Source organism: Astatotilapia calliptera, chromosome 9 (assembly GCF_964374335.1).
Source record: "Astatotilapia calliptera chromosome 9, fAstCal68.1, whole genome shotgun sequence".
NCBI lineage: Eukaryota > Metazoa > Chordata > Actinopteri > Cichliformes > Cichlidae > Astatotilapia > Astatotilapia calliptera.
Window position 1 is genome coordinate 10,667,045 of NC_137430.1, and position 12,841 is coordinate 10,679,885.

Genomic DNA, 12,841 nt, shown 5'->3' on the forward strand with positions numbered 1-12,841 from the left:
ATTTATTACCAGATTTTCTTGGCATAACATTGACCACTCATTCACTAGCAACTGTAAAGAGTCTCTCAGTTTGCCATCAGGCACTCCCTGTGGTCAGTCCATGAAAGCAGGATGCTTTGATTCCTGCCTTAATATATATATATATATATATATATATATATATATATATATATATATATATATATATATATATATATATATATATATATACATATATTTAAATTCTTTATTTTTTTCTTAGTTCCCTACCAGCAGTGTTGCAAAATCGATTTAGTTTCTGAAATCCGGTAATTCCACAATAAACACATGCAAGACTTTTACAGGAAGACGTTCTGTTGAAATGCTCGCATGCCACAAAAGAAAAAACCAAATAAACAAAAAAAGCTTAATGAGTTATCAAATGGGCTTTCAACATGTGGCTTTAGGAAGTAGTAAACCTGTAAGCCATATTCCATGTTTGCAGGGACATCAACATTGTCTATTTGTTTGTTTTGTGAAAGAATTAGCATAAATTGGCATTTCAAAAATATTTAATCTAATCCAAAAATGAAAAAGGGTAAAAGGTTGCAAAGCATTGCAGGAAATGCCTGCTTGTAACAATAAATAAATAAATGGCACAGTGCAAACCCAAAGAAAAAAACGCTTTTTAATGAGAAATAAGTCTGCCAACAGCGTTACCATACTGTTACTGTAGATTCACTGCACAACCAGCAATCTTTAAATACCATTGACTTCAGAGTAGCATGTTAACATTTCTAATGGCATGCAATAATATTGTAAACGATGTAAAACACCAGCTGGGCTATGTCAGCGTGTTTGTAGCTGCGCTGCTTCCTTAAAGTGCTCCCATAATATTATTATCATCTTAATCTCCAGGGGCTTTGGGTTGCTTGCTGCCTCCCTCCTTGCCCACCCGCCCCCCTCTACCCTCGCTCAGGCTGCGTATCACACTAAGCGGTAGTTGTGACAGTGATTACACTAGACAGCTTCAAACAATAGTGTTGGGCCAACAAAGGCTGCTGCTCCCTCTGCATGAGCCCTGACTGTCTATTCACACTCACTCAAACTGAAACACACACTCTACCCGTCAGTCAGCATGCAGGCACGCACACACACACACACACACACACACACACACACACACACACACACACACACACACACACACACACACACACACTTACACCTCCCATTGCTGAATGGTCTCCACTAGCTGTTACAGTTGGCGTCTAACGGGGCTCCTATTCTGCATTGATTTGAGCAATTCACTTATGGCCTTCAGTGATCCCAGGGGACTCTTGGGGGGCCCCCCAGGCCTACAGACTCCAACTCCACTCAAGTGAGTTCAGTGTCTCTGGCACAAGAGGCCAAGCAGAGACAAAGCCAGTGTCATGCTTTAGATTCAAGCAACTAATGAGTTAACTGTGAGGATGCTGAATGCGTACGGCGACATTTCCATTCATGGTTTTTGACATATACAAGGGATTAGCATGGCTGGCCAGTCGCACTACTTAACAGCTATTGTGTGGCTGATTACTGCAAAGGGGGGGGGAAACACATGCACGAGGGTGGGAGAGAGAGCTGACATGCAACTAATGCGCTGCTGAACACAGACTCAATGGGCAGACAATACCTCTATGTTAGCCATAAAACTACTCAAAGCTAAAAATATGCACGCATCCAGGGCAATTTTTCTTTTACAAATTGCCTGGATTATGCAATAAAAATGGTATCACCCACTTAAGGTGCTTATCCCACCTAAAACTATTTGATTAGTGTGATTTTAATGGTGAGCTTAATGGCAAAAAATGTTAAAATTAGTCCAAAGATTGGGACAATAACAGACTAGTTTAAGTTGGAGCGGACACCCTGTAATCTCTTATGTTGTAAAGTAAACAGTAAAAAACACTAACAGTCAGTCAGAGCAATTCCTTATCTTGGATTAGATTTTTTGATCTACAAGTTTTCTACCAATGGGTGCTAGGGAAAGTTACATGGGTAAAAGTGCTCACATTAAAAAACAAAGACTGTCAGTAGAAGTATCTTTGTCACTATACTGTGTATAAATCCTTCTGTCAAACCCTTTCCCCATCAAACCAGCTGGATTTTTGCATGCCAAAATAAATGGAAAGAATGATAAGAACATGAGCACAGGCTCATAACAGTGAGAACACCTTAACATTTACACCGGAAATGTATTAAGGGGCCATACATCTACCTTTGTATACAGACATCGCATGCAAAGGAAAGAGGAAGAAGAAAAAAGCCTGACCACTGGCATTTAGCTCGATCACGCACTCCTCATGAAGCAAAAATGGAGACGAGAGGTGAATTTCTTCCAAAGAGGTCAGAGAAAATTACAGGAGGGCAGAACACAACAAAGGGGGAAAGAGGAGAAGACAGAGATAAAAAGAAAGAAATGTTGGGCAAAGAAAAAAGACAGGGATGGGTAGAAAAGAAGGGGTGGGGGCTCTGGTGGATGTGTACCCTCATTTGAAGATGATAATCTTGCACAAGAGCAAATTTTGTCGGCTTCAACAGCACACACGGAGATGTTATGACCCATTATCTCCATGGATGCTCGTAATCAATACACACAAGTAGCTCTTCTGAGGATGTACTGATGTGTGCTGATCGGAAAACGATGAGTAGCTGCATGAAACGCTTTAATGAATTGTCCAGAAAAAATAATCGTGAGAATGGAAGCTGCTGGCTCGAGCTCTGGTTACTGTGTGTCACGAACGCTCAAAGGAAGCTTTTGTCCACTTTCAGAAACATGGCGTTCACACCATCACCTCTCACTCTCCTACTTTTGCTCCTACTTTTAGAAAGTCTTGGAATCCAGCAGCTCGGCATGAACTGGAGATTTCATGCAGCTGACATCAGCAGAGCAGTCAGTCTGTATCCGTCTTAAGGCTTGTTGCGACATGTGACATTTAACTGGCACGAACGGCAGATTTATGTTAACGTCCACGCTAACATTTTATTGCTTCTGATGCACTTAAACATTTAAATATACGCAAACATGGAATCTTAAATCAGCTCGTAAGACTTGCTTTAGCTACTCAAGAAGTCAAGAGTCAAAATAAATGAATTAATAAATAAAAGGGGTTTAATAGAGGGTTTAATTGGAGATAATTTATTTGAATTTTAGGAGCACGACCACACCTCCATACACTTTTTTTGGTTCTCTGACTATACAGGACCCGCCGTTCCAGCTAGTGAAGTGTTTATTTAAAACACACGCGCGCACACACACAAAAACTATAGATAAATACAAGATGAATATCGAGCTGAGCAGCAAAACCAGTCAGTGTATATGCCCTCAAGCTAACGTGTTCAACATCTTCATGTTGACATTTCACGGGTATAATTTATAACAATGCCCAGCAGCTGAATCATTAACAGACACCAGCGTTTCAGTGACAGGAATATCTTCTTCTTCTTTTTTTTAAACCAAACAAATAAAAACATTTCCAAAAAGTTGGGATGGTGTGTAAAAATGTAAATAAAAACTGAATGAAATGACTAGCAGATGAGATGGTTTTTTACTATTTAGCACTTTCTGCGCGTCCTGAGGGGACTTACTGCTGAGAGCAAACTATTTGAGGCCTCTAGTAAAACCGCTGTTTCTTTTTCTTTTTTTCTTTTTACATCTTTTATGTGGGTGACATTCTGATGTTGTAGTATCTACAAAATGTGGTTTGGCATTGTTTTGCTAAAATAAGCAAAGCCTTCCATGAAAAAGAAACCTGCATATATTACTCCAGACTGTTATATATATCGTTTAGCATTGATGAAGGCTTCGCAAAGGTGCAAGTTACTGAGCTTGGGCTCAGACGAGACAGTGGCTTTTCTTTGTTTCTACATGCTTTTAACTTGAATTTATAAAAACACTGTTAGTTTTCAGAACTGTTCCCAGGCTCGTGCTGGGGTTGCCACATTAGAAAAGTGTCGGTTTTTAATGCTTGTCCAAGGATCACTTCATTCAATATTGGTTCTCGGCCTTCTCCCTTGTGTACAGAGATTTATTTAGCCTCTCTGAATCTTTTAATGATATTACGTACCACCGATAATGAAATCTTCAAATTCTTTGCAATCTTATGTAAAAAAACATCAGTCTATCTGAGCACCACAGGGGTGAAAACACCAGCCCACCTTTACTTCTGAAACACTGAGCCTGTCTGTAATGTCTTTTTATACTCGCTTATGTTCCTAAGCTGTTCTCAGTTAACCTTGTTTATTAAGAGATGTTCCATCGCAATTACAGGTTACAGTTGCTGGGGCTTTTCAAAAATATTTTCTGTATGGTAAATGGTAAATGGCCTGTATTTATATAGCGCTTTACTAGTCCCTAAGGACCCCAAAGCGCTTTACATATCCAGTCATCCACCCATTCACACACACATTCACACACTGGTGATGGCAAGCTACATTGTAGCCACAGCCACCCTGGGGCGCACTGACAGAGGCGATGATGATGATTACACAAATCTTTAGGTTTGTAGCTGCCAAGTCCGCAACATTTTTGAAATTAAAAAACAGGAATAGTCTAGACAGGATAGACAGATTAAGGCACAAATATGTGTGTTGAGTCTAGGATGCTAACATCTACAGACCCATAGATCTGTACTGCGCTGGACTAAATGGGTCAAATACAAATTGAACAAGCTGTTGATACTTTCTAATAGCCTGGTTTAAAAAAGGGAACAGCTGTGAACGCCGTCTATGATTCACCGGAAATTTTTTTGGAGAAAGCTTTTTGTTTCCTAAACCGCAATAAACTGACCACATGCTGACCTTTCTGTTGCTAAACCTTTTCAGTTCATTTACAGTCTGCTCAGATCACCGATTTGTCTCGGACTCTGCCTCGCCATCTTGTCTGCCTTTGGGTTGCAAAGTATTAAGGAAGGAAAGAGTGTGGGGTCACTCCGAGTTTAGTAAACACAAAGTCCATCTGTAATGTGACCTGATACACATTTTCACCCATGGGCAAAGACTCCATTCACAAACGGCTATCACGCAGCAGCACTTCCCTCTTTGGGAAATCAAATGGTCCGCACTTTTATTACCCGGATTTGATACAGACTTGACATAAAAAGGATTAACCCAATTAGCAATGAAGACCGGGCTTACGTCCGTGAAATTCTCCAAAATTAGGAGGTGATCTAATAAGAACCTGATTGTTTTGTGCTGTTCCATCCTTCCTCATTTGCACGGCGAGTTACAAAACTGTCTCCTGTCTGCTGGTTGACGTCACAAATGGTGTGCGCCTGGCGTGAGTCTGTGGGTTCTGTGGTCTTTTTTTCTCTTCCTCTTTTATTATAGCTCAGCCAGCATTTAGAGTCAGACAACACGCATATATAAACCTGTCTGCTATTAGCAGATCTGCGCATTGATGGCTGATAAACAAAACTCAGTATACCAGCGGGATGGTGGGCACATCCCAACTTGGCGTAAACTGGTAGACTTGCACTGAAGTCTCTCGTTACATTGTCTGGGTATGTTCTCATACGCTGTCAACACCCCGACCGGACGACAGCTATGAGGGACGGTTGGGTTTTAATTAAGGACTTCCAGAAACACACACGCACACAGATTTCTAAATATACTTCAATGCAGTGTGGATACATTTACACCGCAGGTATTTATATTTGGACTGAAATCTGTTTTTGGTGGTAACATTAGGGAGTGTTATGACATGCACTCCTAGACAGTGCTAAGTTTTCAGATCAGATGATTTAGCTTTACAGGTTGCTGAGAACTGTGTGTAGAGGCTTTTTTATTTCTAGAATTAAAGAGAAGGATCCATTCTAACTCTGCTGACTCTATCTATATTCAGTATTTATCATGTTTACGATTAAAAAAAAGATTTTGTAGTTGTAACTCCTTTAAGTACCAAGAAAGATGCAGAAAAACTATTAAAATAACTGTTGTTCTACCAAACTTTGTGATAGTTTTAGTTGTTTTTCATAAAGTTGATTGCCGGCATGAGGCACGAAGGCATGAAGCAATATATCCTTGGCAGGATTGCAGATGGATTTAAAAACAAAACAACACACACACAAATCCTATAAGCACACTGGATATCATTCGGTGATTATATTTTAAAGTGCAAACAACTTCCCTGCTGCATCGAAAGTACATATTGGCGCCAAAAAGTTCATTTTTGTCCTGTTCACACCACAGAAGAACTGTCTAACTAACTAACAACTGATACATATCTGCATTATCCATACAGATTTAATATAGGTTTGATAGTCTACGTGGTAGATCTGAGTACAGAAAAAGGCTGCAAATAATAGCACGCAGGAAACGAGTGTGGCATAATTAACTGTTTATTTACAGAGGTTCAGTAGCAAAAGGTTTAAGATCATATTTATTCAATGCCATGTTCTCTGGTTAGGAGAACGCTTCCTGATACAGTCAGGTGTCTATTCTTGGTTACTGGGAAAGTGTGGTGGTCTTAGAGCCTTGTTTGCAGGCACAAAACACCAAGAGAAGTTTCAGGACCAACTGAAACAGTTTTTTTCTTCACACAATTCACGTTTGAAAATGTTCCGCTCGATCGGAGACACGCTGATGTGGAACGTGGCTGCAACAGTATTTCAACCACAAGCTGCACTCCAACTTGCAAACGTGTGACCACATTATAAGCAAACAAAGACCACAAACAGAGCATAATGATCCCTGACATTTTTAAAATATAAGTCGTACCAACAGCTAGTATTAGTGCATTGTTATGAATTACATCAACCGATATAAAACCCATAACAGTGCAACGCATTCAGCCCTAGTTATTAGAGAGGCAGCATGTGCATTAGCAAAGAAGATGCTGCCCAGTTTATTATTATCTCTAGCTCTGTTGACTTTCCACTCTCATTAAAGGCAGATCCAATTCATATCTTCTCAGAGGAAAGTGGGGGTGAAGAGTAATAAAGGAAAAAGAAAAGTTATTGAACACCATTAATCAAAGCGATGACTCCTCATCCAGCTTTATTTTATCAGGATCCCTTTAATGTCATTGATATAGAAAAATACAACCCCCTGCCAGCATCTCTCAAAAAGGGAATGTTCCCTTTAAGAGTTGCCTTTAATTACCTAATCCCTGAAAAAAATGCAGCAACCTTATTAAAATTTAAAAAAAAAAGAACAAGAATATTCTACTTTAAAATAATGAGAAACACAATCACACAAACAGGGTAAAACACATATGCACCGGAGGAGAAATACAGGCAATCGGGCCAGAAAGACAAATGAGGAGAGATAGTTAATCCTAAGGGTAAATATTTAACAAGCTCAGCAATTACAGCTAGGGCAGAGGCCTAACATAGAAAAGAGCAGAATTACAACTGCTGACTGTCAGCTCTCACATACGTTCATGCGGACCTACCTGATTGGACATCTGCCTAAAAAGGCAGGAAAAAAAGCCTACTCTGGCCTTTAATCAAATTTAAATGAAAAACATGGGACAAAGAGTTCCACGCAGCTGTAGGCTACAAACTGATGACTTTCTTTCCTTTTTTAAAATTTATTTATTCTTATTATTTTTGTTATTTTTAAAGGAGAGCTTTGCCCCTCTGGGGCCATTTTCACTAGCTCGGCAAACTTTACTGCTAGAGTAATGGTTTATGGAAAGAGGAGAATATGACTTTTTGCCGCGTCCCGTCTCGACTCGGGGAAAAATGTGGCAGCAGAACTCAACTTTAACAAAGAAAATGAAACTAGGCCACCAGTTTTCAGTTTTCACATGGATGTCAGAAGATGGGTACATTTTATAAGTTTATAATAATCAATTAAGTAATATTTACTTACAATGTGCCTTTCACAGACAAGGGGTCACAAAGAGAGTAAAATAAATCAGTAAAAGTACCAACAAAACAAACCTGCTTAAAAAAAATAATTTTTAAAGGGCAAATGCTTGCACAGTGGTGGTTTCCATTAGACAGTAGCTTCAACTCTAAAGTTACATTTCTAACAGTGTCCCTTATTTTCTTATCTGTAAAAACATTTGGTTGTTAGGCCCGCTTGTGAAAACGTTCCTGTGCCATGCATCTGTCTACAAGCAGACAAAGAAAAAAAAAGTATAGAAATTGTTTATGTATGCAAAATACTTTCACTCTTTATTTATTTATTTGCTAGTTTTTCCTCTATTATAGATGCATATGAAATAGTGCATGTAGTGATCTCAGTCATGGGCCTTTAAACAAATCATCTAAATTTCCAGTGAAGTTCTGATCCCAGTGGAATATGATGATTCAGGCGAGCTTTTTATTCTCACACACACACACACACACACACACACACACACACACACACACACACACACACACACACACACACACCCACCCTTAGGGTATATTTGCATGAACTACGTGGCCACACACTGTTCAATGAGCTCCACCTTCGAGTTGTCACGCAACAAAGACAACCAGCATAGAATCTCAGGGAGCTTCCAGAACACCTGCTGCTGCACGGTTTCCCTCTCCTCCTGCCTGTCTGCACCTTTCAGCACACCTTGCATGACATACCTGAATAGTCTCAGATCAAGTTGATAAACTTATGCTTTTACAAAGATAAATGGTATAACTGTAGTCAAATTTCCCACCCACTGCTGTATCTGAACAAACTGAAAAGGATATCAGCCATAGCTCAGCTCAGTAGCAGCTTCACACAGTCCCTCCGGTGGAAATACAGAGTAACTGCACCTTAAAAAGTCTGTGCTTCCCCCAGAAAAAGTGGTTATAAGAACAAATGAAACTTAAGGTTGCTGGTTTCATGCTTTCATAATGTGTTTTCGTCTCAATGACTCACTTTTGAAATGAAGAAAGAAAAAAAGAAACAGACAAATATGACGGTCGCTGAAAACCACAGGGAGGATGTGGAAACTTACTTGTTCATCTCCAGATTTATCTGGAAAAGCTCTGATCAACACTCCATGTGTAAATATCAGTGGAAAGCCCGAACGAGTTTATCAAATGAAGGAGGGCACGACATTCCACATGTATACCAACTCAAATCGCACTAATTAATCTCATTACCAGAGCATCAAAAGACAGATAAGCCGGTCACAACTGCCACTGATAACAAGGCACCCAGCAGAGGTGGGGAAAACAGACAGAAGCCTTGGCGCGAACGCATCTTCAAAGAGTTCGGAATAAAGGATCTTAAATGATCTTTTCCACATTTACCTTTTTTGTAATGCTTAAAAAAACCCTGCACAGATATATTCAAGAAAACTCCCCCTTGTGAGCGTAGTTTTCACCCTGCAGCGTTGCCACTCAAGCCAACGGCTTCTGCACACCTTTCAACACTTGCACCAGCCTCCACACATGACTGAACTGAACCGTCTCCTTCCCTTTGCAGCTCTCAGATGGCATCGACAGTCCTCGGCATCACTCTTCGTTAAAGCGGTGGTTGTGGTCTTTATCTCTGCGTGAGCCCTGATCTGGGAAATGCCCCTTTAATAACTCCATTCAGCACCTGCCTGCCAACTTTGTGTGGTGGCTAAGCTGAATAAGGCAACAAATGATCGAGGTTAAGCGTCAGAGGAGGATCAGGAGGAGGAGGAGAAGGTTAAAGACTAGCTGCAAAACTTTGAGGACACCAGAGCCTCACAAATTCATCTGCCGTCTCCTCGAAGAGAGCTTTCAGTGAGAATTTTCTTTCAGCCCCGAGGGCAGGCTAGGTAGTGAACCTCTCGGGAGCTCCGCTGCTGCTTCTTCTTCACTGCCCTGCCTTTCCCTTTTATCCTACTAATGCTTTTTCTCCTTGCAAGAGTGCTCGTTTTTTGTAATAATAAAAAAGTGCCTCTTGTTTCTAGGCCTGTCACATCCAGCTGTGCCAGTAGCTGCTGTGTTGATAAGGCAGCTGCCAAGGCCACTGGCAACAAAATACTTTCTAAAGCAGCGCATAAATATTTGAAGCAAATCGTGGAGGAACACGAGGAGAGGACGGGAGGCATTCAGTTGACAGTGGGAGGGTGGGAAAACTCAAAATGCCTTCTAATTACATGCGTTTAAAAGAGATAAAGGTCATAATAGTTATTTGCGGTTCCTCGTATCTAGAAAGCATTTTCACATCGTAAATCACTGTAATCTGAAGTGTAATGGCAACATGCACAGATCTTCTTATCTACGTTTTTGCTACGGAGCCTTGGGGAATCTCACTCCTGAGGCCGACAGAAAGAGTGCACAGGTTATTCCAACACACTTTTTTTTAGCTCAGTATTCTGACATTTAAAGCCTTTGAAATTACAATTTACATGTCAAAGTGTTGCAAAACACTATGCATTCTTTCCATCTGCTGAAAGGAAGACATTACTACCTATAGTTCTGTTACCACTATTTCTGTGTTTGCATAGTAAAAGTGAATTATTCACAACCCTCCGCTTTGCTCCAATAATGTCCAGGTAACTGAATCAGAAGTGGACAACAGAGGCCTCTATGTTCATATGCAAAAAAAAACAAAACAAAACAAAACAAAGAAGAAAATTTAAAGCTATTTATTGGCCTGACCCACATCCACTCAGGAGCTTCCAGCTAACTCAAAGCCACACACTTCCACATAAGCAAAATACCTAAACCACTACTGCAACAATGCCGCCTTTTGTACCTCCTTTACCTTGGAAGAAACTCTTGACGCGGAGGTAGGAAACAGCAAGACGGAGCACTGACAGCTTGTCCAGCTTGGAGATGACATCTGGGGGGAATGGCAGCAGGCTGGCCAGGCGGTCCAGTTCAGCATTCAGCCTGTCCCGGTGCCGCTTGGATGGGTTGGTTTTCTCATTGGCAGAGGATGGCTTCCTGATGATGAGACGGATATAAGGTAAAGACAGATCCCAGGTCTGAGAGGACATCGGAGTGTGTGTGTGTGTGTGTGTGTGTGTGTGTGTGTGTGTGTGTGTGTGTGTGTGTGTGTGTGTGTGTGTGTGTGTACGTGCGCAACACTCCCCAAAAGCGACAGCAGCAGCACGAAGAAGAGGATTAAGTTTGTTTAACTTCACTTTTTGGAGCTACGCTACTGGTGAAAGCAAAGACGGTGGAAACGACATGATGCAGGCCTTTTTTACAGGGCGCACACACACACTTGTTGATTGTATCAGTAATATATGAAGTATGAAGTGTGGCACCAAGCCAGTTTTTAACACGCTATACCGCAAAAACGCCAAAACACACTCATATCAACACAGTGTCAGACTCTCTGAGGTTACAGTAAAGTGATTACTGACTCACTGTTTGAAGACTTTTTTGAAATAGATACCTATTGTTTTTTTTTTTTTGCTAAATAGCTGTTCCTCATTTTGATGACACAAACAATAGGATGGTGTTTTGCCTTGTTTACGTATGGCAAGCATGGCAACTTGCAAACCAAGGACAGACACATGACCAGATAAACCACACAGTGTACGAGTCCGTTTTTCTTTAAAACCATAGTTCCTTTTGACTCAGCCTTCAACAACACAGCATGCACATCAATCATCTCTGCTTCCCTTTAAAAAAAAGAAGAAAAAAAAAGATGTGTGCATTCACCACCAGATAAAAGGAAGCGATTTGGGCATTTTTCTGATATCAAGCGTTTCTGTAGCTTTGTAGCTTTGCATTAAAGAGATGTGACATTAGAGGTACCGCACAGACGGCACGATCTTTCCCTGAGAGCATAAAACTCTCCTAGTTATTTGTGAACGTTAGTATGGTGTACCACGGCTTTACCAGCTGACCTTAACACGATCCACATACGCAACGGTCAGCTCTGATTTCCACAGCTGAGAGTTTAAACTTTTCAGCTCACGCCGCGCCGAGACGTTTACATTAACGGTCGAATATATTTTCCACTTGTTGCCAGTGAAAAAGTGCGTAAAGAAATATGTTTAAATGTCACGGTGTGGTCTAGACTACAGTTTAAATCGCCTGTTACTTACACAAACTTTGAGTTGCGCAAATTCAGTATTAAATAATAATTAAAACTTCCCTTTAACTATAACTCTAAATCCTCAAGACTCTAATGGCAGAATTAGCAGGCTCGGTTTGACGTGGCAAAGATTTCCCCCTTGTATTAGCAGCACTGTCAAAAACGCTACCGGCCTCGTTAAATTACCACTTCCCTCTTCAAAATCTTATACAACTTGCCAACCACTGCTCATGACATCAGCTGACATAACTGTCCAACAAAAAGTATCCTGGCATTAAAAGCCTTGGACATTTAAAACAGTGAACGAATGATACCGTGACTCCTGTGACTGCATTAAAACTATTTTGAAAAGGACATGCAAGGGTTAAAAAAAAAGAACCTGAAAAAATTCAATTAATTTTAATCATTGATCAATCAGCCCCATTTGTGCGTATTTGGAAACAAGTCCGTAGGAAACTTTGGACAGCTCACAGAGGGCAGTCAAATTCTAATTAATTAACTTTAAAGCAGGGTCTGCACCAGATCTGCTGACAGCAGTGTTAAATGAAAGTTGTGATAGATGTGAAGTCTTCTATTAAAACCCATACCAACTTGTGCTATAATTTTCACACCTTCATGCTAGAACCTCAATTACTTCCTGTCATTCATTATAACCTAGAATCACAGGGCAGAGAGAAGAAGTTTATTTTGAACCAACAAAAGTGTGCAGCCTCAGGAAACAATGACTGAACAGATGTGAACACATAAACAATAAATACTGAAGAGCGCTCCTTAACTGTTTCTGGATGGGCTTCCTCCTCTTTCTGCCCGCATACATGCAGTCTCCAGGAGGGATCATGATCTCGCGCTCCGTGGAGGTAACAGGTGCGCTGCGGAGGACACAGAATAACTTTACGTGAGGCTGGAGAAAGTACCCTGACCCACGCTGGAA

General features: G+C 40.7%; 2 protein-coding genes across 2 annotated transcripts in view; one reads left to right on the forward strand and one right to left on the reverse strand.

Moving 5' to 3' along the window:
• LOC113028755 (leukocyte elastase inhibitor-like) overlaps positions 1 to 12,841 on the forward strand; it is a 373,460-nt gene that overhangs the window by 95,045 nt on the left and 265,574 nt on the right. The gene's annotated exons all lie outside the window — the stretch shown is intronic.
• LOC113028747 (uncharacterized) overlaps positions 1 to 12,841 on the reverse strand; it is a 63,494-nt gene that overhangs the window by 48,228 nt on the left and 2,425 nt on the right. The window contains exons 2-3 of the mRNA XM_026179169.2: positions 12,687 to 12,779; positions 10,624 to 10,805 (exon numbers count right to left, since the gene is read on the reverse strand). Coding sequence (XP_026034954.2) covers positions 10,624 to 10,805; positions 12,687 to 12,748 — 244 coding nt within the window. The 5' untranslated portion in view covers positions 12,749 to 12,779. The remainder of the gene's footprint in view (positions 1 to 10,623; positions 10,806 to 12,686; positions 12,780 to 12,841) is intronic.